Genomic DNA, 13,435 nt, shown 5'->3' on the forward strand with positions numbered 1-13,435 from the left:
ACCCCCCAGAGTGCAACTCTACAGGCCATTGTCTCACACTGATGGCAGACACAGCTGGAAGCACAGTCACACTGCAATCGGGGCTGGTTGGAGGTGAGGCCTGTGACAGCTGAGGGCATAATGAACCATATGTAAAGATGCCAACTGAAGTGAGTGCACAGTCAGCTACAGACAACTCATATATTAACCAATCAAAGTTTAGACTTTGAATGACACTGTCAGGGAAACTATTCCTTATAAAAATTGTTTTTGGAAAATGCAACTTCAGGATCCTCCTCCCCCGTGGCTGCTACTAAGCCATGAAACTTTCCACCAAAAGAGATCCACGTGCTGGAGTCACGATCTTAATGTCCTTAACGCAACTTCCGCTTTAGGGTTTGTAAGGTTGGTATGAAATAGCAGGCAGCCAAACACTTAGCAATAAATAAACCCTCCAGTCCCAGCTGAGTCAGCAATGAGCTGACAATAATAATTGCGACTGGCTAAGCTGGAGCATGAAATGTGCAGACTGTCTTATAATGGCACCAGGAGCTATAAAAAGCATGATGTGATGATGTGGATTCTCGCCCTAAAATACGTTAGTCTAACTCCTGATGCATGGTACTTGGCAAGGCTGATATTACCATTGGAGGAGCAAACTTCCAGTGTCAACAGTGGATGGGCAACCACTGCTATACTGATGTAAGAGGTATTTCTACTAGAGAGTTCTCCATCCTCAGGGTATTCGCTCTAAAACACGTCATTAAATCATGGCACACTGCCTTGTAACTGCTACGGCAAAGTATATGTGAAACTAGAATATTAATAGTTCCTGAATTCTTTACATTGCACTTTAAGACATTATTTTAAAAAACATAAGACCATTGATGGCGTTTACAGCATTTTTGTTGTCTCACAACATACTCAATGTGCAATGGATGGCCCTTTGTCCAAAGATTCTGTTGCACTATTTGTCCATAATTGGGCAGACATGTTTTTGCTGATAACTGTTACCAGCAGCAGTTACTCTTCATTCTCATGTTTACAAACATCATTCACACTGCCTAGTAGTACATATGCTATAAGAACTTGAAATAGTAATGTTTAGAGTCTTTAATCTGTAAAGACTGGAAATGTTAATGATGATATAGAGAGAGCCACCTCTACCAGAGTCTGAAAAAGTCAAAGTGAAACATATGTGTAGAATGTTGTATTATTATTATCTGATAAAGGTATTTGCTACATCTAGCAGTGAGTTGGAACTATGAAAATCACAGTAATTAAGACATATTCATATATGATGGATGTTGCACCACTGGAATATCTTTAGAAAACATATAGCTCAGTAAATGCAATATACAGATTAATTGTGATTAACCTAGATTTATGTACCTTTAATACACGTCGCCTCAGAGAAGTGGCATGCAAAACGTTCATGTTGCAAGCTATGTCTTTCATCAGAATTAAGCTATCATTCAAAGCAACCTTCAGTTTCAGCATAGTAGCCTGCCTCTAATTTCATTATTATTCTCGAGTCGTGATATCTCTAGATGCCAATAGTAAGTAAATGATGCAGCTATTGTAACTGTAATCACTTATTACAATTCAGTTGTGACGTCTCTAGTCAAAAATGACATAGCTCTTGAAATGTAGCGACCTTTTACGTTTAAGCTGTGACGTCATAATATCGAATGCCAGACCCAGCAACCAAGGTGAAAGAATGGTCATGGGCAACATTGTAGTGACAGTTTAAACAAAGAAAATGAGAACTGTCTTTATGTTTATGATATTTTGTTTCTAAAATTATCAGTGCTCAGCAGAAAAGAGATACTTTTGTCAGCATGTGGATTTTTTCACACATTTTATTACAGGAAGAAATATTCTGTCTGCCTTTTACTGCTCTTGCTAAGCAATAGCCTTTTTCTTTTGTCTGACTTATATTAAACTATTGTTTTTGTGACAAACTACTAAGTGGTTTATTGTGTTAAATTTCCCACTATAAAGTCCACTTGTATTCTTCTACAATACCTGAAATCTAATTACGTTTTTCATATGAAGCAGCAAGACACCAAGGATTTACTCTTTTGTTGGAACAGTGATAGTGTGCTCATGTATTATAGCTAATCAAATACTGTCTGCTATACATCAAAAAGATATTGCAAGTCACCTGGGAGTTCCAGGACCTTATAAAGGAAATTAGTATTTGGTATTGTTGCTCTCTACAGTAGTGGAGCTCCTCTGTGATTTGCAATATCCTTATAATGTATGGCAGGGGGGATTTTATCCCATATATAGTTGGAAAAATACATGAGCACCCAGTGGTAATATTTAGTGGCACACAATGTGTCTCGAGCTGCCGGGCTGATACAGCGCACAGCAATGTCTTTATATTTTGGTTTTTAGTGACTCAGGCCCAGATGTATTAAGCATTTTAACAGTCACAAGCTCTTCTATTTGGCTTTTGTGACTGTTAAAATGCTGTTTCCTATGTCTCAATCTTATTTTAGGAGATGGAAAAGTTTTCTCCACCCAACAGATTGATATCTTATGTATCAATGTTTTGCCACTGGTATCTGATGGAAAACTTTGAAAATGTCCTTTCACCTTAAAGTAGGTGGTAATACATTCACAAAGGTGAATGAGGTTCCCCTGTGAATGTAGAAAAAATAACCGGTAACTCCTGGCCCACTGCCTACACTGAAACAAGCTTTAAAAAAAAATGATTAAGGGCCATATGTAGGTAAATACTATTTACCAATTCTAAAATACAGAATTTTACCGATTCGGTATTTCAGAATCGGTAAATGGTATGTAGGTATTGATTCGGTAATTTTTACCGAATCGGTTTACCGAAAAGTTTACTTTATTGAAAATCAGTCACAGACATGTTGTCTGCTGATCCTTGCAGGCCACCATCACTGTCGTTGTGGGCAATCAGATTAAGTCACAATTTGGAATCTACCATGTGTATATTAATTAGGTAGGCAGACTTGTGACTCAGTCTGTTTCTGTTTTTTAATGAGCTAGCCAATAGTCCATAGGTGAGTTTGTATAAATATTAATTGATCGCAAAAATACTGGTTGCAAATGGCAAGCAGTATTTTGTGACCAGTAAGAAGTACATCTAGCCCCAAGTCACTAGATGATGGAGGATATGCAGTGGTGCACGCACAATACTGCCTTGTGTGTGGAGAACCAGGATTACAGCTCAAAAACCTTAGGTCCAGTTATCAGCACGCTGTCAATCGGGACAGTGTCTCAAATGTGAAGCGCTGCTAAGCCCATGTTACAGCCCAGACTGACCAATGATGACAATTGAAAAGTGTGCAAATTGAGGAATAGATTGCCCTCACCTCGGGATGTATGACACTACAACGCATGCTTTTACCACGCATGCTGTTACGACGCAGTTTATACAACGCATGCTGTTACAACGCATAGCGCTTTGGGGTGCTGGATAGTGAATAGTTTAATTTACTATTCCAACTCCAGTCCCCGTGGATAGTAGGGAAGGTGTTGGATAGTAAATTAAATCTATTCCCTATCCTAGAGCGCCCCCCAGCGCAATACGTTGTAATGACATGCGTTGTAATGGTTGCGTCGTAAAGGCACTGCGTGGTAAAAGTTGCGTTGTAAAGGTTGTTTACCCTCACCTCGAGTATGTCTAGGGTTAATGCGTTACTTGAAATTCTTGTCCATCTGCCAACAATATTTTCTGCAATGACACTTGATATATTTAGAGTGAATCAGTGTACAATATTGATATTTCAAACTCCCTAACGGTTCCTCAGTCAAAGACACTGGCCAGAGATAATTCTATAATCAACACTGAATGTAATACTTGTTTGAAAACTAGCGTTATGAACAGTAAACATAAAGGTGGTTGGCTTTATTTTTAAACAAAGCAAAATCTCATTCTTGCCCTGGGGCACAGGTAAGTTTTACAAATTTAATAAAAACCTCAAATTGAAAACAAAACTAAATGTACATTTCTTTATTGTTGTCTTAGACTCTTTTATATTATCATATATGTATGTTTTACTTACATAAAGCAATATTATAATTGTTATCCACTTGCAATAACAGATAGCTGTGAAACGATTCTCATTCTAAATTACTGTAGCATTTTGAGACTACATTTGAGTTCTGAGTTTATGTTGGTGGCTTTGGACATGTATCTCTGTATTTGCCAGGTAGGAGACCAAAGGAAAAATACAGTGTGTACTATCTCTATTTAGTTTATTGAAAAGTAGGCACTTTTATGTTCACAAAGATGGCCCTCATGGGTTTGACAACTACAGGACTATTCCTGTTTTCTTTGTTATAGTCAATGATGAAAGTTCTTCTTGTCTAATGTTAAGTAATGTCTGTGGTCATATGTGAAAAGAGAGAACAATTAAGTATTCTAAGCACATTTATAAAAATTGAGAAAGCTTCCCTTCCTCTTCCATTTGAATTTTCTCAGTATAATTATGTGGGAAGGTGCCTCTTTTTTGCATGGTCACCACCATTTTTTATAGACTTATGCTGCTGGGTTTTTGATTCTGTGCACTATGACACTGTGACAATGCTAATCAGGTCCCAGTACAGTACACGTGCTGTGACCCATAAAACATGTTACAATTAGCTAACTCCTACTCTCATCTGACTCCTAAAACTTGTTGAAATAGGCTAAACCCTAACTGGCATATTTAATCTTCATTTTATGCCGTAGTATGTATAGTTAAACGTCACCCATGGAATACAGCACTACTGTGCTGTCAACTATTGTGAGCAGGCAAACATGACTCCAGGTCTTCCACTGTAGCCGGGCAGCTGCAATAAAAGAATAATGATCCCTGACCTGTCAAGATTCCCTGAAACACCCTATTTATTTTTTGGTTGCCATACAAATGGCAGCAAATCCAGTATTAAAAATCAGTTTCTACAAATCTGTGTACTGTACATAGATTGGTCAAACATTTCAATGCACATAATCAATAGCATGATCAAAATAATTGGCTGGGTTCCACAATATTATTCTCAGGGATTTTATTTTACTTTTGTTACTGAATGTTTTAGTAGGAGCAATGGCACTATGGTGTACCAGATAACAACTTACTTAAATCTCACTTTTCATGGTTCATTGCTTCACTAAAATTTCTTCTTGACTCATATTTCCCTTGATGCTTAGTTCAAGTGTGCAAGCTTAGAAGTTACAGAAAAAAATGCAATGGGAAGTGGCTAAAGCACATTTTATACTCTTAATAACTCACAGATATGCATTCCTTTATGTTTGGTCTTGATCAAAATCACACATGCATAAGTCATGCTTGCTATGTCTTCAAAGAAGAAACTGAATTAAGACCAAAATATTACATGTAACTATTCTTCAGTTAGATTTCTTTGTAAATCAAAAGGCAGTTAGACCTAATACTTGGCAAAAGAAAAATAACTACTGATTAGGAATTCCATTGGCAGAACCGACAACGCTTGTGAGACATATTACAACGTTTCATCAATAGGTGATCATTTCAAGGTAAACCAATAAAAGCTAATAATTTAGGAAGTCATTGCTAACAACAATAGGCACATTGTATAATTATTTGCTTCAACTATAAACATGATATTGCTTATTAAATCACATGCTTGACTGCTTAATGAGGTTTATCATATTCATTACTGTATAAAAACACCTGGACACAAATATGTCAATATCATAAAATAAAAAGAAATAGAACTAAACCATGATCGTAGAAATCCAATCTGAAAATGAACACTGAGCGATAGATGTGGTGTTGCAGATATATTTACAGAGCAAGGTGCACCAGGTAGTTGCAAACACTGTATATTAATTGCTGCTTTCTGTGATGATATCTCACCTGAGAAAACCTGTTTACATAATATATGCATGTTTTTAGTTTCAACCTTCAGGTCCATATTTTAAATCAGACAATTCAACCTACTACAAAATTGTAAGCGACAAAGAGGGCTACAAGCACATTCACTATTTTAATATCCCCCAGGTAAGCATTTCTTTTTTGTGTTTGTTTTCTTTATTGAGTAAGTGCATTGTCTTTCTCACTTATTAATGTCTTGTTGAACACCTTTTCTCCAGAAAGAAGCTCTTACAAGTGGAAAATGGGAAGTAACAAAGATTGCCACTGTAACGGATGACTTTTTGTAAGTATTTCAGATTGACCATATCTTTATTGGACTTCATTTTTTATATATGTGCATAACCCAATATCTGATTTCATAAGTTACTTGCATTTTAATAAATATCTTAGGATATTTTATAAAAAAACATTTAGCAGCAGCCATATCTTTCTGTGTATCTCAACTGCAATCTCAAGCGTTACAAGGATTAAAGGTTTACTTTTCAAATTTCACTTCAGAGTATCTTAAGACTCATGGTGATATCATAATTTTTCAATGGCCAGTGGCAGCCGGTAGGTAGTTATAGTTAGGACCCAGTTTATATAGGAAAATCATTTTTTGAGTTGCTTATAACTTTGGCACTGTCTGACAAATCTTCAAGAACTTTTCGCAAAAAAGTGCCATGAGATATCTAGTTCTGCATGGAAAGTTTCTGAGTGATCCATTATGTGGCGGCTGAGAAAAATGGGGGGGGGAGGGGGTCAACAAAAGTGTGTTTCCCATGCAATTTCCCATAAGGAGTTTAAACACAAGTTCATCCCAATGTACTGTACACAATTACACCAAATTTGGTTTAAATCCATTCAATAGTTGCAGCATTATTAAAGTAAAACCAAAGTTGTATATCTAGGGACACAGACCCTCCGTGGATCTCAAGCTCCACCAGCAACATGGTGATTGGCTGACCACAACGACCTGACTGGGAGGCTGTGGCCGCCAGTTTAAGTATCGGGGAATGGTCACAGTGACTTAATATTTTTCTGGAAAATCATTAAAGAGGTCAGGGTAGAGGTATCCTGACCCCATGTGTGTTAGAGGAGTGGGAGAAAGACCTATGTTGGGTACAAAATTGAGTTATATCGGGTATTTTTGCACTTTGGGAATCTGCAGATCCTATGGAGGCTCAGTGTGGCCCCAGTTTAATTCTGTGACAGATTCGCGAATCTCGATGCACTTTAGAAAAAAAAAACACATTCAGATCCACTCAGACACTCACACGGGTACTCTCACACCCATTTACAGACCCACCCAGGCAGTCATGCACCCAGTTACAGAAATACAGAGGCATTCACACAGACTCACAGAGCCATGCAATCACTCTCAAACCCACTCACAGACCCATATAGGCATCTACACACCCACCCACAGATCTATGGAGGCATTAACACACCCACTCACAGTCCCATGCAGGCACTAAGAGGTCTACTCACATACCCATGTAGGCACTAATACACCCACTCACATACCAACAAAAGGCACTCACACACCTAGTCACAGACCTGCACACTCACACACTCACTCACAGACTCATACAGACACTCAGACATCCACTCACAGACCTATGTAGGCATTGACCAACCCACTCACAGACCCATGCAGCTGTTCACAGACCCACTCACATACGTAGGCACTTACACACTCACTCACTGACCCAAACAGGCACTCACACACCCATTCACAGACCCACACATACATTAACAGACCCACTCACATAGTCAATCAGACACTCACACACCCACTAACAGACCCACACATACATTCACATACCCAGAGACCCACTCAGACACTCACACGCCCACTCACAGACCCACACAGACACTTACACACTTACTCACAGACCAATATTGCCAGTCACACACCCACTCACAAACTCATACAGAAACTCATAGTCCCACCTGCAGACCCACTTAGGCATTCATGCACCCACTCACAGACCCATACAGGCACTCACAAACCCACTCACAGACCCACAAAGACACTTACTCAGTCAAGACCCACACAGACACTCACATACCCACTCACAGACCCACACACATCCACAGACCCACTTAGGCATTCACACGTCCAGTGTTAGACCCACTCAGACACTCACAAACATGCTCAAAGATCCATACAGCCACTCACACACCCAGTCACTGATGCATACAGCTACTCACACACCCACTCACTGACACATACAGCCTCGCACCAACCCTATCACACACCCACAAAACCACTGACACATTCACTCACAGACCCATTCAGCCATTCAGACGCCCACATACTGGCCTATACAGTCACTCACACACCCACTCTCAAAGGTTACAGGTTAGAGTTTGTGGTAAATAAATAAATAATACCCTATTTTTGAATGAATAAATGAATAACAGATAGCTCAATAAATAAGAGTCAAGATTCGAGGTAGTAGGAGTTTTGCAGGTTTAATACAGCATAAGGACAGGAACAGGACCACCTGCACAGGAATAGGATGGCAGCGCTGCCGGGGACAGGATCGGGAATGACGGCGTCTAACTTTTAATAACAATACATGAGCATATATACATAACGCAAACACATAGCATTACATTGCAATAGGCGTAGCAGTGGGTGGAGCAATAGGCGTGACGCGTAGCAGTCGCGAAAGATAAGGGTGAAAAGAGGTGTAACAGGGCGTATACATAGACATGTGATGCAAACGTAACAGAATATGTCATGAATGGGGCGGAAACCATGGAGGGGGCTACCTGAGGAGCCGGGACTTCTAACCTGATGGTGCGTGCAAACTGGCAATGACGTATCACTAGGAGAAGCTGGGGGCTTCGAACTCTGTGCTAGGAGCAGAGACTGAAGTCTGGAGAGTCAGGGCGACATGTACCTAAGCAGTATCTAGTATCTGATGTTTAGAGAACATGTTGATATAAACTAGAAGTCAGGAGGGGAAAGGCTAACTTGATTCTAAGACTGGAGCATGCATTATTCTACATGTAGTGCGTGATGAAGAATATTAAATGACCATTAATACAGTATTTCTCTAACGTGGAGACGTGAAGGCTAGACAATGACGGAAACTATCGATGCGATTCAGTAGCTTTAGGAATGTAGAGAAGGAGGACTGAACTGATAACTGGAATCATAACATATTCTTGGCAGACTCAGAGGCAGAGCCGAGCTGAACCGGGCACTGCGAGGCAGGAAGTAAGTGAAGGGTCGAGGATACAGGTGGGGGCTGTATCGCTCCTCAGCGAGGGCTTCAGGAGACAGGAGCTGAATCTGGTGTCCGGGCCCTTTTGAGGCCTAGAAACGGGGACTTTACAATGGAATAACGTGCACACTGAGAAACGTGGCAACGTAGCTTTACATAGGCCTGATATTCGTAGTATTCACGAGAACTGGAAACTGGCATACTAGAGGTGGACACAACTGTAATTGCGTCTTTAATCAAACATGGGGAATAACATATGCATATTAATCATGCACATATAACATATGATGGATGACACGTAGGGACACAGAACATGGCAAAATTTACTTTTCCACATTCCCTCCTTGTCACTACGTTTCCATCAGGAAACATCAATATTCATGATACCATCTATCATTTCATACAGTATCATTTGCTCGTCTCGAATTTTCTTGGAACGGGATTTAGAACGGGGCTTGGGACTAGGAATACATGATGTAGCACAAATGCCGCAAATCGCAGGGCCACATTGTATACAGAGGCAGCAGCTGAATATGATCGCTACTGCAATACCTAGAAAGGACAAGACTTTCCACCCCCAGGCGGAAATTATATTCCAGAACCAACCGGACCATGTCCAGGTGCCTGGATCTTGGTGTAACAGATGGGCAATTTTATGGAGTCTGGTTATAGCTGAATAAACAGACGGCGCGTTATTTGGAATGAAGATGCAGCAACTAGATCCGATGACTCTACAGGCCCCGCCCCTATCGGCCAATATGACGTCAAGGACGAGACGATTCTGTAAAACGACAAATCTCATAGCAGATTGCTCTTCGGTTAAGTTACCTAGAGCAGAGGCAGTCTCATTGACTACAGCTTCAAGGGTTCTGGTTAACCTACGGATTAGTTTACTATTCTGGATAGGTCCTATAAAGAAAAAGAAACCTCTGTTGAAATCTGTATACTGTTCTAGGGCAGTTTCAGTATAATCGACAATTGGGGACTCCCTTCTATGTCTAATGTGTACTAGATGTGTGTTTCTATGATAATCAGATGGGGCTAGGAAAACTGGTGGCAGTAGGAAGGCAATGTAACAGGTTCCCTCCCAATCGAGGGGCAGACGAACATATGCAGTTTGACCACAAATAAAATAAGAATGACGTGAAGCTTTGAAAATAGATTTCCCACTGTCACTATACTTGACAATAGTAGTACAATCACTATGTCCTACGTGTACGGAACCATTATTTCGGACACATAATTCGCCTTTGACTGGTAGTACTGAAATTGCAGGTAAATCTGGAGTGGAATCAGACTGAACATTCAGGACCATGAAATTCGAAGAATAATTACCTAAATTGTACACTTCATTTTCTAGATCTAACCCGATTCTGTGGGGGAGACCTTGCTTGTCTGGAAAACATGTACTGTTAAGAATAGACATATCTGTTAAGGATGACGTTAACGTGGACCATGCTCCACACGAACCATTATGTGAAAAAGGATAAGGAAAGAGTGGCAGAACTCCCTTCGGTGTCTGGAAAGGGGGGAGTCGACCACATACCCAACAATTAGTGGCATTGCTGGTCTGGTGTGAATAATGTAACATGCGGATAAAAGAATTATTTCGCATAGCGAGGCGGTAAGAGAGTTCATGAGGAGGCAGATCACTAAACGTGTGTTCTACTGTAGCATTAGAAGACGTACTTACATGAGAAACTGGGAAACACAGGTAAAATGCATAACTGGTGCAGGAAATCATAATGCTGAGAAATAATATGAAACATAGAAAAATGATACATCGGATTGAGTTTTGACTAACTCTCTCACTATGGGGGTCTATTTTATACATGTCAGAAACAGTCTAACCGTTTCACCTAGGGGAGGACTTAGACAATCAAACTGGCTGACTTATTTTACTAGACCGGAGTTTCAACTTATACTCCTGCTGCGGAGTTTTCTCTAACATGGGAGGGTTTGTAGCAATGTCTTTTGCGGGACAGTCCTTGAGAACAATATTTTGGCAATCCTTCAAATCCTGGGAAATGTTCTTTGAGACGGGTTTCAGTCCATAAAACTTCTTCACGTGCGAAAGGTGCACCCAGCCTTTGCGACCCTCCAACTTCACGGCTGTACGGGTGGCGAGGAGGACCTGTCGGGGCTCCTTCCAGCGTGGCTCCAGCGGACTTGAGCGGTCAAAATTGCGGACAAGGACCATGGATCCTGGAACGATTTCATGCGGTGCCACCTCGGTATTGTCTGGAAATGCGGCGGCAACCTGTGAACGACAAGAGTTGAGGGCAGACATCAAGGAAGCTAGGTAATCTGTCAGCATATTACTTGAAACATCGGTAATACTTCGGGGTCTAGGAGTACCCCACATGTTAGGGGGGCGGCCGAAAACGACCTCATACGGGGACAGACCTGATCTGGAATGTGCGACCATGCGCATATAGAACAAGGCAACTGGCAGAGCTACTAGCCAGTCCACACCTTTCTCTTTACACACTTTAGCGATGCGGATTTTCAGGGTCTGGTTATGTCTCTCTACGAGACCGGCTGCTTCAGGATGGCGTACACAATGGAACTTCCACTGGTACCCTAACAATAGGGAAACGTGTTTCATTAACTCTGATGAGAATGGCTGGCCGTTATCAGAATATACGACTCTAGGGAGTCCATAACGGGGGAAGAACTCACGAACCAACTGCTTGGCAGTGGTCGCGGCTGTGTAATCTGGGACTGGATATGCTTCTGTCCACCTGGACAAAGCGCATACAACTACAAGGACATACTTGAAACCTCGACATCGCTCCATCTGAATATAATCCATCTGGAGGACTTCAAAAGGGTGGTCAGGAGGCTGGAATCCCCCTCGTTCCACCGGGACACTTTTACCTGGATTAAACTGACAACATATCATACAGGTACGGACTTTTTGCTTGGCTGCAGCTCGTAAATGCTTGTTGAACCAAATGTTCTGGATACTGTCTAACATAGCTTATTCTCCTAAATGTGCTGGACTATGTGCGGTATTGATAATGACTTGAACCATAGAGTCGGGGAGAAACCATGTGGCTCTACCCTTCGTTAACCATCCTTAATCTGTCTGGACCCCTCCTTGTTCGGACCATTTCTTGATTTCATCGGGAGTAGCGTGTAACTGGATATCTATGACATCTTGAGTAGGGTCCTTAACTGTCATGCATGTAGTCGGATCTGGAGTGTGTGTTATGTTAACTGGAATGTCTGGAGTCTGTGCTGTAAGCTTGGCTGTGCGATCTGCTAGATCGTTACCTTGAGAAATGGTGTCAGTAACTTTCGTATGTGCTTTGCACTTCATGATAGCGATAGATGTCGGTAAATGTATGGCATCTAACAGAGCTTGAATAAGGAGACCATGCTGAATCTTGGTTCCATGAGAAGTCATGAAACCTCTCTCCTGCCAGAGCACTCCAAAGTCGTGTACGACTCCAAATGCGTAGCGCGAATCTGTGTAAACATTAACTTTCCGGTTCTTAGCGTGTAGGCAGGCTTGTGTCAGAGCAACTAGCTCTGCTGCTTGAGCGGACAGGGTGTCAATACGGTGTGTTTCAATAACTTCAGTGTCAGTAGTCACTGCATACGCGGCGACTAGTTCTCCTGTACTTGTTCTCATACATGAACCATCCACATAAAGTGTCAGGTCGGGGTCTGGTAACGGAGTATCTGTCAGATCTTGTCTTGGCTTTGTCGTAATGTTAACTACTTCCACACAGTCATGTGTGGCAGAATTCGAAGTAACTGATGGTAACAATGTAGCAGGATTTAAAATGTTGCAGCGTCTGATTTCTATGTGTGGCTGGAACAGTGTCAATTCATAACCTGTTAAACGTGCAATTGTCAAGTGCTGAGTCTGTGTTCGGTTTAAAAGAACTTCCACGGAGTGTGGAACTTGTACTGTCAAGGAATGTCCTAATACTATGGAATCACTTTGTCTGATAGCTAGTGCTGTGGCTGCAACTGACTTGAGGCACGCAGGCAGAGCCTGGGCTACAGGATCTAATGTGCTCGAAAAATAAGCACATGGCTTGTATTGTCCTGCTTGATCTTGTGTGAGAACAGATAATGCTGTACCTTCGCGTTCTGTGACGAAAAGTGTAAAAGGCTTACTGTAGTTCGGTGTAGCTAGAACTGGAGCTTGGCATAGGGCTTTCTTTAACTCATTGAAACTGAGTGTATGTTCAGATGTCCAAGGGAGGACAGTCGATACGGCTGCCTCCTGTGTCGTTAACTGTATCAGTGGCTTGGCTAGGAATGCATACTGAGGAATCCATTGTCGGCAATAAGAAGTAAGGCCAATAAAAGCACGTACCTCCTTCTGGGTCTTGGGCT

At 41.3% G+C, this 13,435-nt stretch overlaps 1 protein-coding gene across 7 annotated transcripts in view; it reads left to right on the top strand.

Moving 5' to 3' along the window:
* LOC144823287 (dipeptidyl peptidase 4-like) overlaps positions 1 to 13,435 on the top strand; it is an 867,366-nt gene that overhangs the window by 642,821 nt on the left and 211,110 nt on the right. For all 7 annotated transcript variants that reach the window (XM_078681655.1, XM_078681657.1, XM_078681659.1 and 4 more), the window contains 2 exons: positions 5,880 to 5,984; positions 6,077 to 6,141. In XM_078681655.1, the coding sequence (XP_078537781.1) occupies positions 5,880 to 5,984; positions 6,077 to 6,141 (170 nt within the window). The remainder of the gene's footprint in view (positions 1 to 5,879; positions 5,985 to 6,076; positions 6,142 to 13,435) is intronic.

Source organism: Lissotriton helveticus, chromosome 3_1 (assembly GCF_964261635.1).
Source record: "Lissotriton helveticus chromosome 3_1, aLisHel1.1, whole genome shotgun sequence".
NCBI classification, from domain to species: domain Eukaryota; kingdom Metazoa; phylum Chordata; class Amphibia; order Caudata; family Salamandridae; genus Lissotriton; species Lissotriton helveticus.